Raw genomic sequence first — 23,114 nt, 5'->3', positions numbered from 1 at the left:
TGTGCAGACATAGAGACTGGAGCTCGGATGTAGAAAACTTTTCTCCTTTGCCTGTGGGGCTACCACCCCCGACACAGGGCAGCACAGAGGCACTGCCTGGGATTGTTGCATCCTGTTCTAAGGTGTAAGGCAACAATGAACAGCATCACAGCTAAATCTGAAACTGTCAGTACAGGTGCTTCTCCTCTGTTTCATTCCTGGGAGACAGCAGCTAAGGGAAGCAGAAAGCTGCGCTCCCAGCACCAATATCCAGCTGATTCTGGTGCTTTGCTGTAGCTGAGCCAGTTGCAGCCTTGGCTGAAAAGGTACCATCTCCCAGCTGGAACCAGCACTGAGGAAGCACTGCTCTTCAGACCATCGCCTGCCATCAAGCAGTTTACTAGGAATCCCCCAGCTGAATGGACTAGAAGCATGCAAAAAGATACGCACTGGTCTTTGCAAGCACTTTTCCTACTTCATTGCAGAAACCGGTCTCAGATGATAAAGTGCTGACCGCCGATTAATGCCATCCCTTAGCAAACCCAGCTGAGATCCATGCTTGGTGATGTTTCAATATGAACAGTGACAGCCAACCATAATTTCAGGGCTCAAACCCAGGCACAAGTGTAGCACGGAAATGGTCACTGACAGAAACGTGACCAATTCGGAAAAGCTCAATTTTTCAAACAATCATTCAGAGATAACTAACTGGTCAGGTGGCCGGTCTCCTTCATTTTGGCACTGAGCCGCACAAAATTTTGAAAATAAATATATAGCTTACAGCTATTTATCATAAAGTAGTTGTTACAGGGCTGTACATGATCACTAATAGAACTGCAGATAACACAGCAGAAGCAATCACGACAACTGCTCCAACAGAATGGGATCCAGAATAAATGGAAATTGCAGACATTGCAGTAGATCTGTAACACCTTCAAGCTTCTGGCAGTATGGACAGGCACCATTTCACGTAATCTTAATGCTACTCTCTTCATGCAGGTATTCACAAAAATGGATGTAGTATTTCTCTTGATACAAATAACATTACATTCATAAAAACACATAGCATATCTGTGATACAGTGTACTCTTTAGGACACAAACTGATATCTTCTCTCTGAAGCACCTCATATACCACAGGTGTCTAAGCATAGCGATAGCAAAAAATCATGAAAAAGCCAACAGCAGAAAAACTAATTTTGTACTCTTGCCTTTCACTTAAAGATTCACTTGAGTTAAAAATGTTAAGTTACAATAAATAGCTGTACTTACTGGAAAAAAAAATCAATATAAAGACTCCCCTGTCCAAGGATTATGAGGTGTTTAACCTCAATGCTTTACTTTGCCAGAAGAAAGCTATTCCCTTTGTTAGTAGATCTGGTTACAAGAAACGATAAAACATAGCTTTCTGTCATTATTACACTCAAGGATAAGCTAAATCCCTGAAGGACAGAATGAGATATGCATCATATTGTACACCTTCCATTAGAACATACAATACAAACTAAATCCTGGCAGAGGAAGAAAATCCTCGTGTTTTCAGAATGTCATTGACCCATGAGAACAATCTGAATTATTCTTAAATACCAAGCTAGCTTTTGCTGCTATATCAGGTATAACACCTATGTGCTTTATCATTTTAACAATCACTCAGACAACAAATCCAACTGATTAAGTTGCCAAAAAGCTTTTTTTTTTTTACAAGCCTCCAATTTAAGTTTTTGCTATGATGTATAGTTTCCCTTGTTTCTAATCATGAACTCTCTCTAGATATTTTTTAAACATGTAGTATTTATTGTATTTATCTGCACTTAGCTTTACTTATTTACATCTATAAAGGAAGAACAGGACAACCCATAGCAGAAGGATATTGTAAAGATGACAGAGAATTAAGTTTTCTGGTAAGTTGCTTTTTTTAAGGTTTTATTGAAAGCAAGAAAAATGCAAAGAATTTTCTTGTTCTCTCCCACATAAAATGTCAAGGTACAATCCAAAATGATCTTATTTTTTTATCTGTAGATTATCAGGGTGAGATGACCTGAAACTAACTGCTATTTCATCCCATTAAAAAGTGTGAAATCTCAATGTTGCAGCTTTGCTTAACCTTATACTTATGAATTATTTCTGCTAAGACTATTCTTATACATAAAATCAAGCAAAATAAAAGTCTTTGTAGTACAGACACCAAAAATCAATATGCTCTTTGGCAACTGTATCATAGATGTCAATTCACATTTTTATAGTTGAGATACCAAGCTTTATAAGGGTTCTTGTCTGCTCTTCTTGTATTCTTACCTACCTCTTCACTTCCAGCTGAGGATCTGCTCTATGTTCACAGCAAGTATGAGCAAATAACATTGCCTTTCTGCAAGGAAAGCAATTGTAAGGAAGGTGTTAACAGTAATAAGATCATTGTCCAAGTTATTCTTGCTCTGATTTAAATTTAGCATAAAAGCGTATGTTTTACTGACCTTCAGCAGGCACACTTGGTAAAACCAGATTCTTTGAACGCCAGTGGCAAACCCTATATACTTAACTAAGCCAAGGTTTTGCTCGCTTTCTTTCTGCTATGAAATCAGTATTCAACTTTATCAAGCTACTTTGAAAAAGTAACAGGTAGTTTTGACATGTCCCAATCACAAACTTCTAGCTCATGCCAATGTACAACAGGAAAATGTTTCCATCAAGTCAACAGAGATGGGAAATGGCCAATGCAATCATATTGACATCCTATACACATGCATTTTCATTTAGAAGTTATTTTGATAAGTTTAGAATCTCAATATTATTATGCTAAAATTACAAGTCTATAAAGGTATAGCATATGGATGACTTGAAATTGAAAAGTTCCTATAAACATCTCCAAGGTTTGGTTCCTCCTGTCCCGCCCTTTTCTTCACTGCTCTATATGGATGTATACATGCAGGAGCCCGGGATTTACCTATAAAGTTTTCAGTTTAAGGAACCTTATAACCTCATTTTTGCAATACTGACTTCTAACGCCTTCACTCTTTCATCTTCAACAACGGACTAAATATCATCAACTGCCAGGAAAGGTGGCTCTTTTCCTTAACAGTGTCTACCTCGTTCACTTGTCTTGAAGAGGAAGTAAATCATCTTCTCTGTTGTAAAATCTGACAGTGTATGAAGAAGCCAAGTAACGTACGCCCTACAAATATTTTTCTTGTATTCTTCTTTCCCTAAACTTTTCTCCAATGAGTATAGCCACTTTTAAACACAGTTCTCAAACTGTCAATAAGAAAATTGCCATCAAACATACTTTAACTGGATTGTCCTAGCTTTAAATGGCAAAAGTTTATACATAATTTAAAGTATATTCTTCTTCAAAAGGTTTAATTGAAGCTATATATATTCCTTTAACTTCTGAAGCACTAAGGGCAGGACCACATATAGTACTCCTCGACAAGTTAAACAAAAGTTTGAACTATTCAAGACAATAAAAAAGGCTTAGTAAAATACCACCATGAATCATTATTTGAAAACAAGCCAACAGCTAATTTGGAGCAGACTAATATTATTTCAAGATCCTTCACAAGTCTAAAACCATTAGTCTTTTTTCTTTTCTTGGTAATTACAGTGAAATTAATAGATATGTTCTGGGATTTAAATGATGACTAGAGTAGTTTCAGCATTTTTACTGGCAAAAAGTTCCTTCCTTAGATATATTTTATTTCAAAGCTGTTTTTATTACACTTCCCAGTTGAATGGAGCAACGCAAGGTCACAGTCACATCTTGTATTTCTCTGACAGACAGGAAATTAACATGACCCAAGAAATCACAACATACACACCAGAAAACCTCCATCCCATGATACCAAAGAGAATGAAACAGATGTACAAGAGCATCTATTTTTACCAAGCAAAATTTAAGCAAAGGCTTAAATCCATGTTCTTATAGGCATTAATGATTGACATTAAGCACATCTAAGTTTGACTCAAGTAGGGAGACTTCAGACTGTCATGTATCATGCTTCAACTGGCACATGCTTCAGTCTTCCTTCCTATGCAGATGTAAGAATTTGGGAATGGAAGTCACAAGGGGGTTCATTTTTGCTCTCAGCAAACCTCCTTTGACCATATCTTTTTTGAAGGTAGACTATAAGCCCTTACAATTTCTCCAAGTTATTAGACTAACTATGGGGACAAACACTAGCTTATTCTACATATTTAATCTCTTGCAACAAATAAAAATACTGTTACTGAAGCAATTTTGTTCTAAATTTAGGTATTTCACTTCAAAGATTCAGTATTGAGCTGTTGTTCTAATGGCTGAATTTAGTCACTTAGAAAGTCGTCATTTTAAAATTATACAAAACGAGTATATGTTCAACACAAATAAAAGATTTAAAAGGATTTAGTAAGTAATTCCACAAAGAAGGCTCTTTAGCTTATGCTGACACAGATGAAAAACTGTACATATATAATGCAACATCACCTTCTGTACCTCCTGAGATTAAATTTTTGTTTGCTCAGTAAAAGCAAGCCAAAGAAGGAATATTTACTGAACCTTTAAGAGTTTTCAATATTGTAGCTAAGACATCAAAAAAGCACTGCAAGATTAAACAGACTATAAACCAGATTTAATATAATCAAAACTATTCAGCAATGAGTTAACAAATTCCTCCACTTGACTGAATGAACTAGACATCCCACAAGCTGGAAATGTAACGCAAGAATTTTGTGGAAAGGTATCCCATTAACATCCCAAAATATTGGAAAAGTGAGCAAAGTGATGCATGTAAGCTTTTCTAGTCCAGTACATTCATCTATTTATGATTTTATTAAAACCCCCCTAATTTCCAAACAGAAGGGCCAGGCTTTCTGAAACATGACCAGGATTTCTACTTGTAAGTTCCCTTACCTGTACTGATCTGTGAGTGGTACCACCTCATTTCTATTTTGCATTGATAGTCAAGGCTTTAAGAGATTTCTTTATTCAGCAGATATCCTGGGCAGAAATCTCATAGCAATCCTGGTGTAGCAAAATTAATGCCACAAGTGCTCAGGCACCCTGTGTATTTCCCTCTTGCATTGTGTTTGGGGTTTTTTCTTTTGTTTTACTGTTCAAGTACTACTGACTAAAAAGCAAGCACATCAATTATTACTTACTAGGAGATAAAGGCAACACTGAAATATCATCAGAGAAGAAGGACAAATGATTTTGGAAGGAGCTAGAGACAGAGACAATTATGGTAACTTACAAAGAGCTTTCCAAGGGCGATGTTCCTCATTCTGCATTTTCCCCCATCATAAGACTGAAAACTTTAGTAGGAATACCCAAATCTTTCAAATCCCCTGCTTTTAAGAGTGCTGAAAATCAGGTCACTGGCCACATTTAGTTTAGACTTTTGGGTTTTGTTGTCTAGTGTTGTCTTGTTTCATATTTGAACCTTACCACAACCTACTATTAAAAGTACATGAGAACACCTATACATGGTCAAAGCATTCCATCAAACTGCTGTCCTTCTGGCTGTTCTGCCATGTGGGGTTTTTTTTTCTAAATACATGTATGTAAATGGTCAGTTTTAAAAGTTATCTCAAGAACTACATCGATTGTCCTTTTCAAGAAGGAACACAGCTGATGCTAGTTTTCCAGTCAATTTAGTACAAAAGAAAGGATCCATGTTTTTTTACTATTTCCCTCACATTATCAGCTTTATGTCTTCTGAAAACTGCAGTTCAAAGGTCCAGCAGAATGCTAGTTAAGTACTAGCTCTTCTGTTGTTCAAGGAAAGGTGAGGGATAAAGGGCACAGGAAATTCATCTTCAAGCACACACAGAACCTGGAGTTCGTAAGTGGCAGAGACTAAAGGTCAAAATACAGCCAGGCTGGTCCTCAGCTGCACTCAGACCACAGCAGGAACCTTACAAGTCTTTTTCCTATTGCAAAAATGCTTGCTTCAAAGCAATCTAAAGCCCAGACAAATACTAATGCTTAATCAGTACAATCAAAAACCCACAAAAATCCCTTGGACTGCCTAATGAATGAGATTTTTTTTAAAGTGCACTTAATATTCTTCTAGGCATATTATTTTTAATTTGGTCAGGCACTGAATTACAAATGGCTTTTTTTATTTGTATTCTGGTCTCTGCATGTCAGCCCTTTGCTTTCAGCTCTGTGCAAGACTAATAGAAAGTGCAGCATGTTGTTTGCATAGCCAACAATGCACAATAATCATCACAAGAAGAGTAAATGAATTCATAAAACCAGAATAATCCTCTTAAGGTACCACACTCAGGGATAATGTAAGACTAAAAGTAAAAATGAGTAAAATGAGTAAAAATGAGAAAGTAAAGCTCAAATTGACTGCCATGAAAAATTATTTCAGAGAAAGAAGAAGAGCCAGTTCATTTGTTTGTTCACAGGGAGAGCTGCACCTCCACACGTGCACAACAGAGAATCCCACATTTGGGCTCAGATTCAGAAGGATGCATGAGACAGACACATTCCCTTTCCTTTCCTCAACAACAAAATCCTCAAGTATACCACCAGGCTGTTAGTGCTGCAACATGAAAGGGAGCATCTCGTTTGTGGTTCCCATGTGCCTTCAGCCTCTTCCTTCTGGGAAACCACTGGATAAAGAATTCCTACATTAGCATGGAATAAATGGCTTAATGGAGAATAGAACCAGAATTTGTACTACTTCCATACAAATTACCCACACAGAGGAACACCTGACACACTGTACAAATCAAGATGTTTGCAACATTCTGAACACTGAATGAAATGATGATAACAGCTTTTGCCTTTTAGTCACTAAAGGTTGATAAGTTTCAGAAACAACCTTCGAAAATCTGACCTAAAGGATTTTAAGAGAGAGAACTATTTTTAATCTTCCTAGGGTAAAGGAGTGTCTTAATAATCTATAACACAGTATATGCATATGTATATTGTACAAAAGACATTAGTACACATTTTATATAAAAAGTGAAAACAAAAGTATCTTTTAATGCAAATACAGCAGAAGCTAACAATTTTCAAAATGGAAAATATTTAGATAGGTAGAAAATAGTTTGTTTAAAAAACTCCATGTAGGAGTTCTTCTGAACAGTTAATGTGCTGAAATGAGAATATTTGAAAATATCATATACACATGTATACATATAATCAGCTCTGCAAGCCACACAGAATGTACTAGATAACAATTATCCTTTTCCTGGAATAAGCAGGGAGCTGTTTCATAACAAAGTCTTGTTATTAAGATTGGTATTTGGCAAACATTCCCTTGCCTTTTGAAAAAACAAGTGCTTTTTATTTCTTTTTTGTTCTAGTCTTTATGCCAAGTAACTAGAAGGAAAACATAAAATGGATAAGAGGCAGCCATAATGTTCTACCCTCACTTGACAGCTTTTCATTTGTATAGGTCTCCTTTTCAGAGTATTAAAGTGTAAGTTTTCAAGTATGTCTGCAACACTGTTTAAACTGTGTGGCACAGAACTCTGAGATACAGCAGAACTCAGAATCCCAGAACCGTCACATAAATCTGCACTGCAAAAACAGTTCCAAAGAAGGCTTCAATCTAACTGAAAGGAAGATGTACAATAAGTCTGAAGACACTAATACTTTACTAGTTTCCTGACTCTGAAGTACTACGGGTTTTGCCTTGCTTAGAATATAAACTGGTCTAGCAAATGAAAACTTTGAATCCAGCAATTCAAACTAACTAAGCTTTGGGAGCTAAAACCTCCAAACTAGGCTGGTGGGGGATGAGAAGTGATTTACATATATCCCAAAGTCTTAAATCTTAGCCAAACTAATGATTCTGTGAGGCTGTATACTGATTTTGTGTTCAAGCTTGAGTTGACTGCATGATCACACAGAGATCATCCCACACGTCCTTTTAACCTGCTTTTTTAGCAGAGATAATTCAGATGCTTTTCAGAACAGTTCTCTTATCTGCTTTAGCCAAAAGCATTAATAATACGGTCTTGAAATGTAAATAATGGTAGGTGATTGTCCTGGTTTTCAACTGGGATAAAGTTCATTTTCACAAGAAGCTGGGAAGGGACACAGCCAGGACAGCCGACCCAAACCAGCCAAAGGGCTATTCCATACCATATGATGTCATGCTCAGTACCTAAGGAGGAGCTGGCCAGGGAGTAGGGATCACTGCTCAGGGATGGGTTGGGCATAAGGTTCTGGACAGTGAGCAAATTGCATTGTGTACCACCCGCTTTGTATATTCTTTTATTAGTACTGCTATTTTCCTTGTCCTTTGCTGTCCCAGTAAATTGTCCTTATCCCAGCCCACGAGTTCTACCTTTTTCTTCCGATTCTCCTCCCCATCCCAGCAGGGAGTGGAGGAGTGAGCAAGCGGCCTTACCGTGCTTAGCTGCTGGCTGGGACTAAACCACAACAGCGACACAGAGCAGGTCTACTCCAAGCAAAGAGTACTTGTATGAATTTATCAGTTCAGTACTGCAGAATTGCAAATACTACATGCACTGGCAGTTTGGAGCAGTTTTCTTATCAGCATTACCATCAGTTCTTTTGCGGCTCCCCGACCTCTTCTCCCCTTACCTTTTGTCTCAGACTCCATAGACCAAAGTTTTCTAAACTGTATCGCAAAAGAGATATTCCAAAAGAGTCAGCATCAAGGATACAGGTAGTTTTTAACTGGTGTTTTCTCATACCAGTCTGAGAGAAGCAATTCAATTTGGTACCAGAGACAACAGGCATGCACAGCACCCGAGACGACATTACTGAATAATCTCTGCACATTCTTCCTCTTCTGCTCCTATTTTACATGCATACATTCCTATATAAATAATAGATTTTGAAAAATACCAGAAACAATTTTAAGAGTTTCCTGGTTTTCCATTTCTTTACTGCAGTGTTTAGTTCTGCTAGAATATGCAACCCTTCATTATTTATTTTAGCCTTCTTTCATCCCACTAAACATGCTGCTGCGCTGCATAGTTTTATTCTTCCCTAGTGATTCCTAACTCGGTGCTTCCAGCTGTAAAGCATCAGTCTTCATGCTTCTTCCACTTCTTCAGATTAACAGCCTTGCTCAGTTCCTCTTCCTCAGTTCTACTGTCTACTCACTGAAGGTTGCTGATGATTACAGAAGCAGATGGTAGCAAAGTAGGGACAGTAACTACCCACAGGTTTCTTGAGATACATAAGTGCATTCAGTCTAAAAGGGTTACTTCAACATGAGCCTTCCAAGGGGGCTGGGTGGAAAAAATTCTTCCAGTAGTACCTGAAAAGAAGAACTAATCATACCATGCTCCAAACAGGTAAGTTTAGAAACCATTTGTCAGAAAGCAAATCAAGTCCCTAGACAATTGCATTCTGATATGGAGAGGCAGCTGGAATTTCCCAGGGAGCGTTTTTGTGGTTGAGATATTATGCCCACTGAAAGAGGTATGAACATGTTTGAATGAATTACATCTTAAAATACGTGCACAAAATAACAAAAAGTTTGCTCAAGATCTTCCAACCTCAGAAAAATACCTAAAAATCATCATAATTGTTATGACCAACAGTTGACCTACTTTACCTACTTTTGCAATAGAAACTTTTGCCACAATCACATTGCAATCCACCAACCACTAAAAATAATTTTCTTTTATGCGACAAGCCTTTTTCACCAATCTAAAAAAATTACCGGTTCCCCAGACATTCAAGCTATGGTGTATAGATGACATTTCCATGTAATTTAGTTTAAACTTCAAAGCTGAATACACTACAAAATTCCGGATCCAGCCAGCTTTAAGAGGATAGGACAAGTGTGGCATTATTTCAATCTGTCTTCTTTATACACTCCAATCCACAGTGATATACCAGAGCCACATTCCTTCAATGTTAGGTCACTGACAAATGTTAAGCCTTGGGCTTCAAAACCTGACAAAACCTGTCGTGCTGAAACAATTGGTTACCTGCCCAGAGCTGTAAGCATTAGTGATACAGTTTGCAAAGTGTTCACCCAACTCTATCTAATCACGTTTCCCCCCCTTAAAATTATAATAATATTTGAATGCTATTTTTAAAAATACAAAGAACCAAAATGAATGTAGTTTGACTACACACTGAATTTCATTAATGTATCATATGAGAATCTGCATTTTAAATAACCCTGTTAAAACATGCATATATTATGAAGCTGGATGATTTCCAGTTAGCTTTGTAAGAAAAATATCTGGAGAAGAAGCTGCAGATTATAGGCTCAAAATATAATCAAATTAGAGAGTGGAACAGGGATCACATAAAAATATCACACATCTGAGTACAGAAAGTTATCTGAGCATGTAAAAAATGAACATACAGTTATCGTCTATTCTCTTCAGCACTGCAAAATAACTACCAACGAGCCAGATTGCTTCTTCCTGAGCATGTAACCATCCACCTCCAAGGCTGCATCCAGTTGCTCCCTGTTTTTACCACCTACCAGCACATCTTTGCTAGCAATGGCCTCACAGTATGATAACCTAGATTCACAATGCAACAGGAGGCTATAATATTAGACACACCTTGTGGACTATTCAGAGAGAAAAAGAAGTCTTTGGTTCCATGCCAGTAACACAAGTGATAACCGTTAAATGTAAGCATTGGCCATTAATGCAGCCACGGCCAGTTTAGGGAATTAAAATGTATACAAGAAGTCTAGCTTTCCCAGCATGGCATGGGACCTGAGCTCTATTTACCGCAAGTTCAGAGCCAAAAGAACAGGTAACAACAACAACAAGGTAGGTGGCTTTTAGAAGATGGATTGATTTTTATTTGCTGACCTATAAAGCAAGTCTCTTCTCGTTGAGAAAATTTGGTTACCTTAGCTAGAAGGAAGTCCAGCAATGAAACAGTAACTGATAGGGATATGTAGAGTGTGCTAATGCAGATAGTTGAGTTAATAACTACAGATGCTCTAAAGGTCCTTATTTCGACTGCTAACAGTAAGATGAACATTTACCATTAATCATTATTTATAGTTGACGTACATTTATGTACAAATGTACACCACAGTGAGGAAATGCAAGATAAAAAAGCATCTTAGCTCGAGATCCTAATCAGAGCAGTTCGAACTGCTCAGACAAACAAAGCCTTTGTATTTGTTAAGTGTTATGGAAAACATTATTTTACCCTATCTGGAAGAAATTTTCACTGTTCTTTTTTCTAGATTAAGAGCAGAAATCCAGATTATGGATCACGTTTGTTCCCTTCCTCAAGACTATGGAATACAGATGAAGTTTAACAGTCCTGCTGCACAGAGAGAAAACCAGTGAAATTAGTGCACCCACTTTGACAGTTTGAAAAGTATGACTGACTGATTCTGCAATTGCTCAACCTCCTGCATACCTTTGCATACAAAATTATATAAAAGTTTTCATCTTTACTTAACATTTAAACAAGTATGGGGTGGAAAAAACATGTTTGATTGTAAGCAGTTCCAACAACTAAGATTTTTTCCATTTGTAAGAGGAATAACTGGCAGGGGAAAGCTGATTTGCACTTTGTATTATTATCCTTATTTTCATCTGCTTTCACCTTAAGGAAAAAAGGTTTATTCGCTTTGACTTTTTCCACATTACATATTTGTCCCAGTCTGATATTCTCAGAAGTTTAAAATTAGTTTGTCATATATTTCATCAAGACAAAATCATTATAACTGCCTGAGAAATACTTGTAGCTCCACGTTTTAGAGCAAGGACACAGATGTTGGATGACAGGAGAAGGGTAACTTTTATTACCCCAGTGAAAAATCATCCAGTTTGGCTCAGCTGCAACTCAGAAAAAAATAATCTTGCATAAAAGCAAAGTGTCTTAGTACAACGGGGAATTTGATTTTTAGAAATTGCCTCTTGGACTAACTGATTTTACCCAGGACTGTAGAAAATTTTCCTTGTGATTGTTGCTCCTTGTAGCTGGGACTACTGTCACCAAAACTCCAAATCTAACCGATATAAAGAGGCAAATCTGTATGACATGAAGACAGAAAGGATTAAAAGCTAGAACAAAATTTCTCAATCCGAGCACAACTTTGAAATTTAGCAGATGCATACACTGAAAGATGTGAGGGCAACTCACTGAACCAGCTGGTCTGACAAAGAAAAAACAGCCAGTACATTTATGAAGAGAATTCCTGAAAGTATTTTTCAGTGCATCTTTTTGAGGAAATATCAGTTTTGAGTAGACTATACAGACATACCAGTTCTTTCAGTGCTGTCTTAGCTATCTCCGCATTGGTTTGCTTCACACAATGTAGGTGTACACCTTGTCTGGTAAAAGAATTAATAAGCTTCCAAACAATCCCCAAGAAGAAAACTGCCTTTCCCCCCCCCCCCGCCCCGAAAGACCTAACTCACTTCAGGAATCTTCACGTAGCACAGCAAAACTAGTTTCCTGACTTGGTTTCTTCTGAAAAAAACTAAATTGGTAATGCATCAAAGATTAACTTGTAAAAACACTGGGAAAGAAATTTGGTTCATCCTCCTTTTTGATTTTCTGCTTTTGTAAGAAAATGAAATAATTATACAAAAGGTTACCCATACTGAGAACTAACAACGAATGCAACCTGCTTACCTTATCCTGGCTATATGTTGCTGCACAGGCTGATGCTGAAAATGGTCAGGCCACTGATGGTGAAGGCAGAAGGACGGGGAGGGCTGAAGACAGCAGGCAGGCTGATATACGGGGGTGTGTTTTTGGCAAATAGATGCTGAATACTCAGTGTGTGGCTGAATGCAGCATGAAGTCACAGGAGACGGTGCTGAGCTGCCAACCACTGAATGACATTCTTGCTTGTTATTATGGCTACTTAAAGAATGATGGTATGGACAAGGGTGGCAGCATTGCAACATCATCTGCTGAGTTCTTTGGTTGTCTAAAGGCAGCAAGGATGGTTTGATTGTACCATTAAGTTGCAGGCAGCCATTTGGACTTGCTTTTGTTCTTGGTGTTTCCTTGGATGGGAGTTGTTGGATTGCAACATCTCCGTCATTAGCTGCAATGATACCTGGGCCAGTTGCATTTGACAAGATGCTGCCATTGCTCAGAACCACAGAGTCACTGACGTTGCTCATAGCCATGCTCCAAGTTCTTGATGGACACGTGATGTTCCTAAAGAAACAAATAAAGTGAAGTTTACAGACCCGTGGTGTTTTCAGATGCTCAGAAATAACTTTAGATTAAAATGAGGAAAGCTCCTCTCTCATCTTCATCTTTCACAACACGAGGAAATAGAAAGGAGTCACACACACACACTGCCAGGAATGTTTTGAAGGACTTCCATTTGTTCAACAAAAAGTTGAGTGTAGTTATGTAAATGCTCAGTGATTAAACGAAAATATAAGTTGAATTAATAGGCATTTGACCATCTCTAGGTAACAGCTAACAAGTAATGGTTGAGATGCACAGGAACAAGATCATTTTGCACAAGACTATTTACGAAAACAGATTTTGGTATAAACTGTGTAACCATCCACACCTTGCACTGCAATTTGCCTGCGTGCTTTGAAAGCCAGCAGGAGACAGGACCACACAGTAGAGATTGTTTAATAATAATTAATGTGCTGGTTTCAGTAACTGCCTTTCCTATCTCCAATTTCTATTGAAAATGATGCATATTTGTATTTTTGAAGAAATTATTTTAAAATGGCTTATTTACTTAAAGCAAGCCACTTCAGCAGACACCTGTCAAAATTTCTGGATGGTAGACTAGGTCTTTAGCAGAAGCTCAAAATGAACTGTTATGGATACTAAAAAGATAGAATACAACCACATGTTTTTTCCCAAGCTTACAAGAAATAATCCCAAGATTCAATTACTGCTGGTTGAGAAGTTCATGCTTCCAAGTGACATGTATTCCAAAGGCAGTTAAGAAATCCACTGTGCTGTAAATGTGGGATATTAAACATTTTCTTCTAAAGTCTTGTCTTTTTTCAAGAAAAATGTAATTAAGTGAAAACTATTAAGACTGCAAAGGTGACTGAAGAGCTTGGCTCAAAAATCAAAACTTGTCTGAGGTGCTCGCAGCAGCCAATTTCCCCCTGTACTAGCTATAGTCATGTTTTAATAAGATTTTAAATAAGTTGGAGATTATTATTTTGATAAACGACAGGGAAGGTCAAACATCACACTTATGTAAGAATTTGTTTCCCAAGTTACATGGCGGGTGGGGGGGGAGGAGGAGAAAGGAGTAAGAGGAAGAAAGAACACTAATTATGTACTATTTAGAAGAATAATTCAACACTTGCTTAAAAAACAGAATAGGTTAATTACAACTGCTTTGGCTAATTTACCTTTTTAATACTGAATTTAATCAACAACATTCCAAATCCAAATTGCAAGGCTTGTATTACAGACACTGAACTTTGCAGAAAGACACAACACACAGATTAAGACAGATAAGTGAGGAAGTTTCTAACTCGTTTTCTTCCCCAATACCTTTGCTGAGTGCTCAGAGAGCTGAGCCTGCCCAGCCAGCTGAGCTATTTAATTGCCTGAATGCTAATTCTGAGCAGAAAGTGCTTTGCAGAGTGGAATGCTACCCCTGGCAGCCCCCCCGCATGTCTCCCCTAGACATAGCTAAATCCTTCACTTCTGAAACAAAAATTAATCCTCTGCTGTTTGTTCTAGATCATGTGCAGAGCCGGATGCCCTGGGAAGTCACTTTCATTTAGATAACTGCTCAGAACAGGAGAACATGCTGCTCAACGAGCATATTTTTTCCAGCCTCCAATTCCACACATTCCTGCCGGGTACTCCCTCCCCTGGCCCAGGCAAGTCAAGCCCATGGAGGACTCTGCTGAGCACGCAGAGTAAATTCAAGTGGCTGGCTAAACTTCTTCTTAGTCTGAAGAGACACATTAGTTATGTGAAATACCGCTGGGTTTGAACAGTCTGGTTTTCTCTCGCACTATAGGTGGCTTCAAAGCCTGCTGAAGTGGACAGAGCAAAAGCTGGACATCAAGGCACAGAAAGCTCTCCTGGAGTTGTCTGGCAGCATTTTAGGAATTTCTGGCTTCTTATTTTCACATTCACTCACATAAGAGATAGACATAGAAATGTAACATCACCATGCAGTCTAAGTTAGACACATCTATATCATTGCTTGAGACTGCTGTCCACTGATCAAAATTACAGTTCCACAGATTACCATTATAACTGAAAATAAGGTATGGATATACTGCAAATACCTAGCCCTTCAAGACGACAGACACGCCAGGACATCTGCAGCATGCAACAATTGACATAACATGACATAATTTTTAGTAGCCATTTCAAATCACTTTTTAATAAAGGAAACCAAGCATTTATGCACAAGGCACGCTTGTGCCAGGCAGAGATGCAAGCTAACTCACAATCCCAGCAGACACACACACGCTTGGGACCTTCAGTGCATCCGTGCTTCTTGTGAGCACCAACACGGGAATTATAACTTTTGTTGCAGACAGCCCAGCAGGTAGCCACCTGATTAAGTATTTTATTCAGTCACAGCTAAGAAGAACTGGGACTCGAATCAATTCTCAAATCAAAATATGAATTGGTTTGTTAGGTTTTCTTTTTTTAGACAAATATAAGATGGTTGATGTCACTTGACAAGTCTAATGTTATCTGAGTTTTGTTTCACTCGTGTTTGAGGGTATTAAAAATTATATATACTATGGTACTTCATTTGTGTCACACTATACAAGCAACCACAACTCCACTGACAGAAAAACTTCACCTGCAGCTATTGCAAGAATATATTCTAGGAATATATTTGGTATCTCTCAGTATTTGGTCTCCCCTACCACAACTGCAGTGATTGGGAACTTAATCTGAAATTTAACGGCCTAATGGTTTACTGAGAATCTCTCCTTTAGAGGATGTGCAAACAGTCAAGTTAAATGCAACAAGGAAAAGCACAGTGAGATTTTAATAACACATGGGCCTGGGAAACCAAAGAACCTGTTCTTCATGAAAAAAATGTCTAACCCAAGAATTTTTCAAAATGCAGTCTTTAGGATTTCTGAATTCTTTCAAAGCTAGAAAGTTTATTTTTGCTGCATTCCTCAGAACGCTTTAGGATTTAGTATTATCCAAGAGAGTGGGTTTTTTCAGACTTGTTCCAAATTACATCTGAAGGCTTTGAAGTAGTGGACAGGTATTCTGAATAATGAGGTTGTAAATAATACAGGTTTTAAAATAGCCCTACTTAACAGAAGATTAAATACAATTAGAAAAAGTGTTAACCTACATGTTTAATACATCACACAGATATCCACCTCTCTCACTGGACACGTGGTATTTTAAACTAACATCTATTTAGAAATTATGCCAGTTGAATTGCTGGGAAAAGAAAACTAGAATTATCTTTAACTACTGCATGCTTGATTACAGTAACTGCTAAGAAAGCACTTTAGCCATGCAGTTCAAAATAACAGCTTGGAAGAATGTCATATCTGGAAAGTACCACGGTCTGTAGAAGCAATGGTACTTAGTGACAGTTTTATGGAGTAATCCCTCTATTATTTGTGGAGCTAACAATGAACACAGCTTACTCCAGCAGACATCTGCCATCTGCATTGCAAGCCCTTCAGGAAATAAAGTAATGCTGTACCACACTAAAACTATGTAGGATTTGGTGTTCCTTAACTAGCATGTTCTTTTTAGACTTGGATTAAGTTCACCTGTTCCTTTGGCTGCAACTGAAAGATTTTTTTCTTTGCTTTAAAGTTGTTTTTTTTTTTTTAAAAAAGACTTAAAAAAACATTGGTTCAACAAATCCCATCTGGACTCATAATGCCTGCAATTGAGAATGATAGAAGTGCAAATTCAAGAGGGAATGATGTAGTGGAAATTTAGTATAACCTAGTATATTAGTATAGATAATTTATAGATCTTTAGAAGACGACAGAAAACAGCTACATGTTGAAGGTTGTTTCAACCCTATAATAAAAAAAATCCTAAAAGTCTGTACCTTGCACTAAAACTCAGCTGGTTGTAAGACTTTACATTTTTCACTTACAGTTGAACAAAACTCAAATTTCATTTAAAAGTTATCTAAAGCCTTTCAGCTGCAGTCAGCATCACACCATCAGCCAGCTGAACCAGTCCAGGTATTCTGGACCTTGCAGACCTGTCAGCTACAAAGCATCACGGTTCCGAGATGAACGTGATGTCTGAAGTAACAAAAATGTCTTTTCCTGTCAAAAGTTCATCTAAAACAGTTGGATTTAAAAGTAGTGCTTTCTTGAAATAAGCAATGTTTAACAATCCCAGTGCTACCTATTAAGTCTCCTTCCACGTGAAATATTATAATGGACTTATAGTCCCTTAAGACACTTAAGTTTTTTTTAATGTGGCAAATGGGTTATGCAGTCTCAATCTATAAACTCAGTTAAATCCTCTCCAGACTTGGTTTGCTGTGCCAGCCAGTGCACAGCCACTCTTAAGGAGTGTTTTCTCCTCCTTCACACATCACCAAAATTCTTTGCATCTTTGCTTTTTCTCAGTGCTCACAGGACTAACAGGTGGTGCCTGGTGTTTGATACTGGGTTTTATGGGAGACGTCTAGTTATCTATCATTGCAATGGTCTTTAGCAAGTCAAACAGCTTTTTAATGTTTTATGGTTGTTGATCTCCATTTTGGCTCTCAGCTAGACATTTTTCAAATTCTCTAGCTCTTACTCCTATGTGTTCATATGTGGTGCTTGGTTTCTCTCAGCACCCTGATTCTTACTTTTCCATTTCAGCTGTTAACCACCAGGTCTTCCCTGAAAAGCTTTCACTAGACAAAATATAGACGCTTACTAGAAAAAGCCTTCCCTGTCCTTTCCACTTATTTTTCAGGTATTTAAAGTAGATTTTAAATATATATATATTTCATTTTCAAGAAGATTCTCTAATTCTTATTTTATCAGTTTACCCAGTATACTTATTAATGCAACTGCTTCACTTTGAGGATTGCTACAACGTAGCTCCTATTTTTAAGACATACCATTACTGCCAGCTTATTTTCTGCAGTCTACAGATACCCATTTTCTCAACTAATGTCACCCTCTTAACGAGCCGATTTTCAGCAATCTAAGTACTTTTACCATACAGTAGCAGTTAGAAGACAATTACAAAGCAGAAGAGGTTTGCAGAAGGGAAATTTCCCTTCTTCCATTTTGTACTAAGCATTTCAAAAGCCAGCTAGCTCTTCCATCCCTCAGCAGCCGAGAGGTTGAGAAGCTGTCCCGTCCTGAACCCGAGACACCATGAGTTCATTTCCTGCGTCGCAGGCTGGCCTGGGAATTGTGACTCCTGTGACGGGGAGTTTCCAGATGTCACGGTGCCAGGACCGCAGCTCATGCTAGAGATGGGCACTAGCGAACCAGCGTTGCCATGTTGGCACACAAACTGACCCACCAGCAACAGCTGTGGGGTGAAGGAGCTGGGAAAGCCTGTGAAGTGTAGGGGAAAAGAGTATTCTCCAGAACTTCAGAAATAGATTTTGCTTTTAAGCTAAAGTTACTTCTCCTGGCATAAACAGTAAAACAACAGTAGATCATTTACAGAAATCACTTGCAGGGCTTTGACTAAAGAAATCAATTGCTGTACTTTTAACTACAAAGTCTTTTTAAAGTCAGAATTCACAGTAGATACAATTAAGCTACAGATAGAAACAACAACAAGGAGCTCTGAAAATCCTCTTGCACAAGTTTTGTATTACTACAAAATTTTATTAAAAAAATAATCAATCATACATATGTAGGGGAAATGGGGGGAAAAAAGTATTAAGAAAATCCGAAAAAGCTTCAAATACTCTGAGTTTTGGAAAGAGATAGAGCTACAAACAGAAATGGCTGGAACAAAACACACTACTTCAAGAAAAACTGTGCATAGTTCTGGAAAGCAGGTTTAAGAGCATGGAGAGCTGTTAAAAAGAAAATCCAAACATTGCTTACAACTGCAACACCATCATCGCACTAAGTCTTATTTACACAACTTACTGACTTTCCATTACAATATGAAAGACATTTAAGTTTTTGTAATTGCAAATATTCTGATCCAAGCTCTAATCCTGCTTACACACACCCAAAATACATCTACTTCTGGATGCAAAAGGACTTGCTTGCAGTGAAAGTTCCACAGGTTTTTAGTTCATCATGCTGTGGGATTACCATGTAAATTATTACAGTTGTAAAGGGACACAAAAGCAACAGTCTTTAGGATACAGCTCCAGCTATGCGTACCATCATCCTGACTATAATAGTGTTACGTAAGAGGTTAAGAAACCTCTCAGCCATCTGTTTAGAAGCAGATTTTTTGTTTTCTGTCCAAATTTAAAAGCTATGTTTATGTTTGAACATCTTTAAAAGATCCGTTACTAATAATAGCATTTCTTCCCTTCATATTTTAATAGTAGCACTAACATAATTTTTACAACTACTGTATATTAAACAAGCAAAACATTCTGTGAGAATGCCAGGGCACACCAAGCAGGTACACACCAGCAGTCACACCTATTTGAGAAAGACAGAGTATTCTTCACATTTAGCTACAGAAGATGTAGCAAAGCAGTTTTACACTAACAGTCCAACAATCATTTTCTTCCAATGCTAAACAAGTGAGGACTAATTTCTCTTCCCCCCCCCCCCCCCCCCGCCCCCGCTTCATTTCCCAAGTGTATGTTGGTTTCAAGTCCCCCATTTGCTGAGCTGCGCTCTGAAGACCAAACGATAAACTCCGTGTACCACTTTTATAAAAGTGCGTCTGTTGAAATAGCTGCACCTCGGGTCTGGGGGATTGCTTTGCTTTCTCACCAGGCTCTTCAGCGCTAGCAGGATCCTGTTCTAAGCTCTCCGGTGTTTCTACCCAGCTGTAGTCTTTTACAAGCCCAGGAGTCTACTTGCATTAGAAAGTAAAACTGAAGGTACACAATAGTCTTAGTTAAACTTACATCCTCACGCTTTCTGAAAGCCTGAGTTGTCTCAGCTGTAAACTAAGGGTACGCACGACCAGAGTTGAAGCAATCCAACATAACACGCTTCTTAACACTTACCGGACCCGAGCCGGAGAAGATTAGCAAGGAGGAGAAAGCAGCCCTCTCTTGATCCAGGTATCCCCTCACCTACAGACCCGCTCTCCCCGCAGCCACCCGGGAGCCGGACCCGCTTCGCCGCTCGCCCCAACAATGGCCCCGAGCGGGGAGCGCCGAGCCGAGCCGAGCCGCGCCGCTGCGGGGAGACGGGCCCGGGGCCGCCCCTCCCCGCGGCAGGTCAGGGAGCTGGCAGCGACCCGCCGGCTCCTCCCTGCTGCTACGGGGAACCCCGGGGCCGCTCCCCCGCCCTTGGTTCCAGCCCCCTTTGATCTGGTTTAGTTAGGGCTGATCTGGAGATTTAGAGCCGCGCTCTGCAGCTTCATCTGCCTGCGCCCGCTGAAGCTGCGGGACCTGCAACCGCGGGGCGCCTTGCTCCTGGTCTAGCTCCAACACGCGTGCTTACGTGGGAAGTACAAGTGGCATCACCTTGACATCAGCATGTTTGAAATGGAAAGAGCTGAGGAAGGCAGGACACCGAAAATAGAGACCAAACATTATTTGATATATGTTTTTCCAACTCACTTCAGTCTCTCATTAGTTCCTGGCAGTGTGCCTTGTCTTACTCTTACTTCATCATTTGGTTGGCAGGCATTTCTTACAAAATATCTCTGAGTGGCTACAAATCTCTGACACTTCCAACACCAAAAAATTACTTGGAAAAACAGGGCTTTTCCCCCCACCAGATTTTAAGATATTTGTACCTTAAATGCCTTTTCTTGAGCTTCCTTCACACCTGGGCATTTGAGGACCTGGTAGTCCAAAAGCAAGTATCTCCACATAGTCCTCAGACTTTTTAGGTTTTTTAAGACTTTATAAATACAATCTGAATTATTACAGACTATTAATGCAAAAAAGCTGAAAACTCCAGGAGCAGAGAAGGTAGCTGGTCACTTAGAAGTGAAAATGAAAAACAGAGAGATTGCCAAATTCTGGGGATATTCAAACCCTCAGCTCTAGGACCTCAAGAATAAAACAGCAGGGTCATGTTTAGAAAGAGCTCAGTATTAAGGTGAGCAACACTATACTCAACTTGCACAGCTCTGTTACAAAGAACTTTTTAAAATACTACTATGGGAAATGCCACAAGCTGGTCTCAACCTGGTCTTCCAAACTACCAAACCTCACATGCTCACAAGCCTCACCTTTTGGGAGGCGACTCCTAGTTTTCCCTCAGCTCTGGGTATCTCAGATGCAAATCTCAGAACTGGTGTCCTCCTGGGGCAGATTTTATAAGCCAGTCCCTTGCCCCAAAGCAGGTCACAATCTACCTGGGACCAGATTTTTAGAAGAGCTCTTCCTCCCCTCAACTGAAATACAAGAGCTCTGATTTCAGGGTCAAGTGGAGCTGGTTGTAGCAAAAGGAACTTCTCATCTACAAGAATCTACTTTTTGTAAAGCAAAAAAATCATACCAAAGGAAACACTGGGGCTCAGTTTCCTTCACTGTGACCTTAGAATTATGCATCCTAATTCTGGTCCAAGCTTTTATGCAAGGCAGCTCCTCCTGCTCATTGGATCTGGTCTTTAACAGGTGGTGAAAGACTGTGCTGCTTCCCCACTTCTGAGGGGAAACTTCTTTTTTTAAACCAGTGTTTCTTGCCTTTTTCACTTTGTTTCAACTGGAAAATTTCACTGGCATCAGCAGGTCTGTCTCCACATCCCACACACCATCAGCATCCCATCTAGAACATAATTTTTTTTCCCCTAAGATCAATGGATTCTCTAACAGAAAACTTGCTTTCCATCCAATGTAGAGTTATTCAGTGCTAATGATCCAGGACAGTTTTCATACAAGAAACTCAGATACAGATATTTTATTCAGTATTGAACAAAACAGCAATACTACAAAGCAAATAACTAAAATATAATTAAAAAATGGAAGTAGAACTACAATATGATATTCACTTTCTGAATATCTGAAACATGTAATATATGCTCAGAAGTGTCACAAGAATGATCTCAAAGCTACTTTTCCAGATCCACAAAACTCTATTTTTGAAGAAAAAAATTAATAAAAGTATTTCTTAAATATGTAAATATGACTGTACCAGGTCACTGCAGATACTGTATCACTCGTATTTGCTAATCATCTCAAAGAAATGACAAAAGGCACATATTTGCTCACTGCTTTGATAACTAGGAGGAAAAGTACTATAAAAAACCTAAAGGATTACAATCTATTAAAGCTCTTAGATTATATGTACTGCACAAAATAGTGTTACTATATCTTAGCACATCAACTTAGTGCAGATACTTTGTTCCCAGGGACGATAGTAAAATGAATATATATGTTCATAGGTTATGCTTAATAAAATCATTCTTGTGCAAATTGGATTTAAATACTGTATCATATATTTGAATTACAGACTTGTAGTCAATTACTGCCTTAACAGTATCTGAAAAGCAAACTCAGTACTGAGGGCTGAGAAACCTTTCCCCCATGCTACGCTCTATTCCCACAGAGCCTTAATTGTCCAATGTGCCCCCGGGACACTCCTGGTTTTGACACCTCCATCATACACCCTTTAACATCCCCTTCCACACTACATTCAACTTTTAATGTTGCTACTTATTCCATTGTTCATCTCCAGCAATATCAGACACATGCTGACTTCATTTGTAAGTGACTGGGAAATACAACTGAGCTCTGCAGTATATGGAGTGCAGGTACAGGAAGGTGGAAGAAGATGCAAGAATTTAGACCGATTCAAAGCAGATCAGGGATGTCAAATTTGGTCTGTGGAGACCTTGAGAAGATAAATGAGTAACACTGCTCCAGCCACCACCTGGAAATGCATATATGCAGAGAATCTGCAGGACAACTGCACTACTTACTCAGCCTTGGTTTAAGTCAATAGGATCTTTGATCCACCAGGAAGTTCCATCTACCTATGGATCTATTGATACCTTTTTATAAGTGACAGAATTTCTATCATAAATAAAATGAACTCTCAAAGCATCGCTATGCATTAAAGAGAACGCAGAATAAAATTTGACTACTATACCATCTTGAAGATCAATTATAATTTTTAGATTTCATGGATTACCTGAAAATTTGTGATTTGAACTTCAAGCCCTTGAAGGGAGACATGTTACTCTGGGCA

General features: G+C 38.6%; 1 protein-coding gene across 3 annotated transcripts in view; it reads right to left on the bottom strand.

Moving 5' to 3' along the window:
* The window catches only part of DISP1 (dispatched RND transporter family member 1), a 91,941-nt gene that overhangs the window by 22,464 nt on the left and 46,363 nt on the right, over positions 1–23,114 (bottom strand). The window contains exons 2-3 of one of the 3 annotated variants that reach the window (XM_054821944.1): positions 12,523–13,059; positions 2,278–2,343 (exon numbers count right to left, since the gene is read on the bottom strand). In XM_054821944.1, coding sequence (XP_054677919.1) covers positions 2,278–2,343; positions 12,523–13,028 — 572 coding nt within the window. In that variant the 5' untranslated portion in view covers positions 13,029–13,059. Of the gene's footprint in view, positions 1–2,277; positions 2,344–12,522; positions 13,060–19,972; positions 20,317–23,114 lie in introns of those variants that run through there. The other 2 variants (XM_054821945.1, XM_054821946.1) reach the window with 2 other exon arrangements.

Source organism: Grus americana, chromosome 3 (assembly GCF_028858705.1).
Source record: "Grus americana isolate bGruAme1 chromosome 3, bGruAme1.mat, whole genome shotgun sequence".
Classification (NCBI taxonomy): Eukaryota; Metazoa; Chordata; class Aves; order Gruiformes; family Gruidae; genus Grus; species Grus americana.
This window is presented reverse-complemented; position numbering and strand designations above follow the sequence as displayed.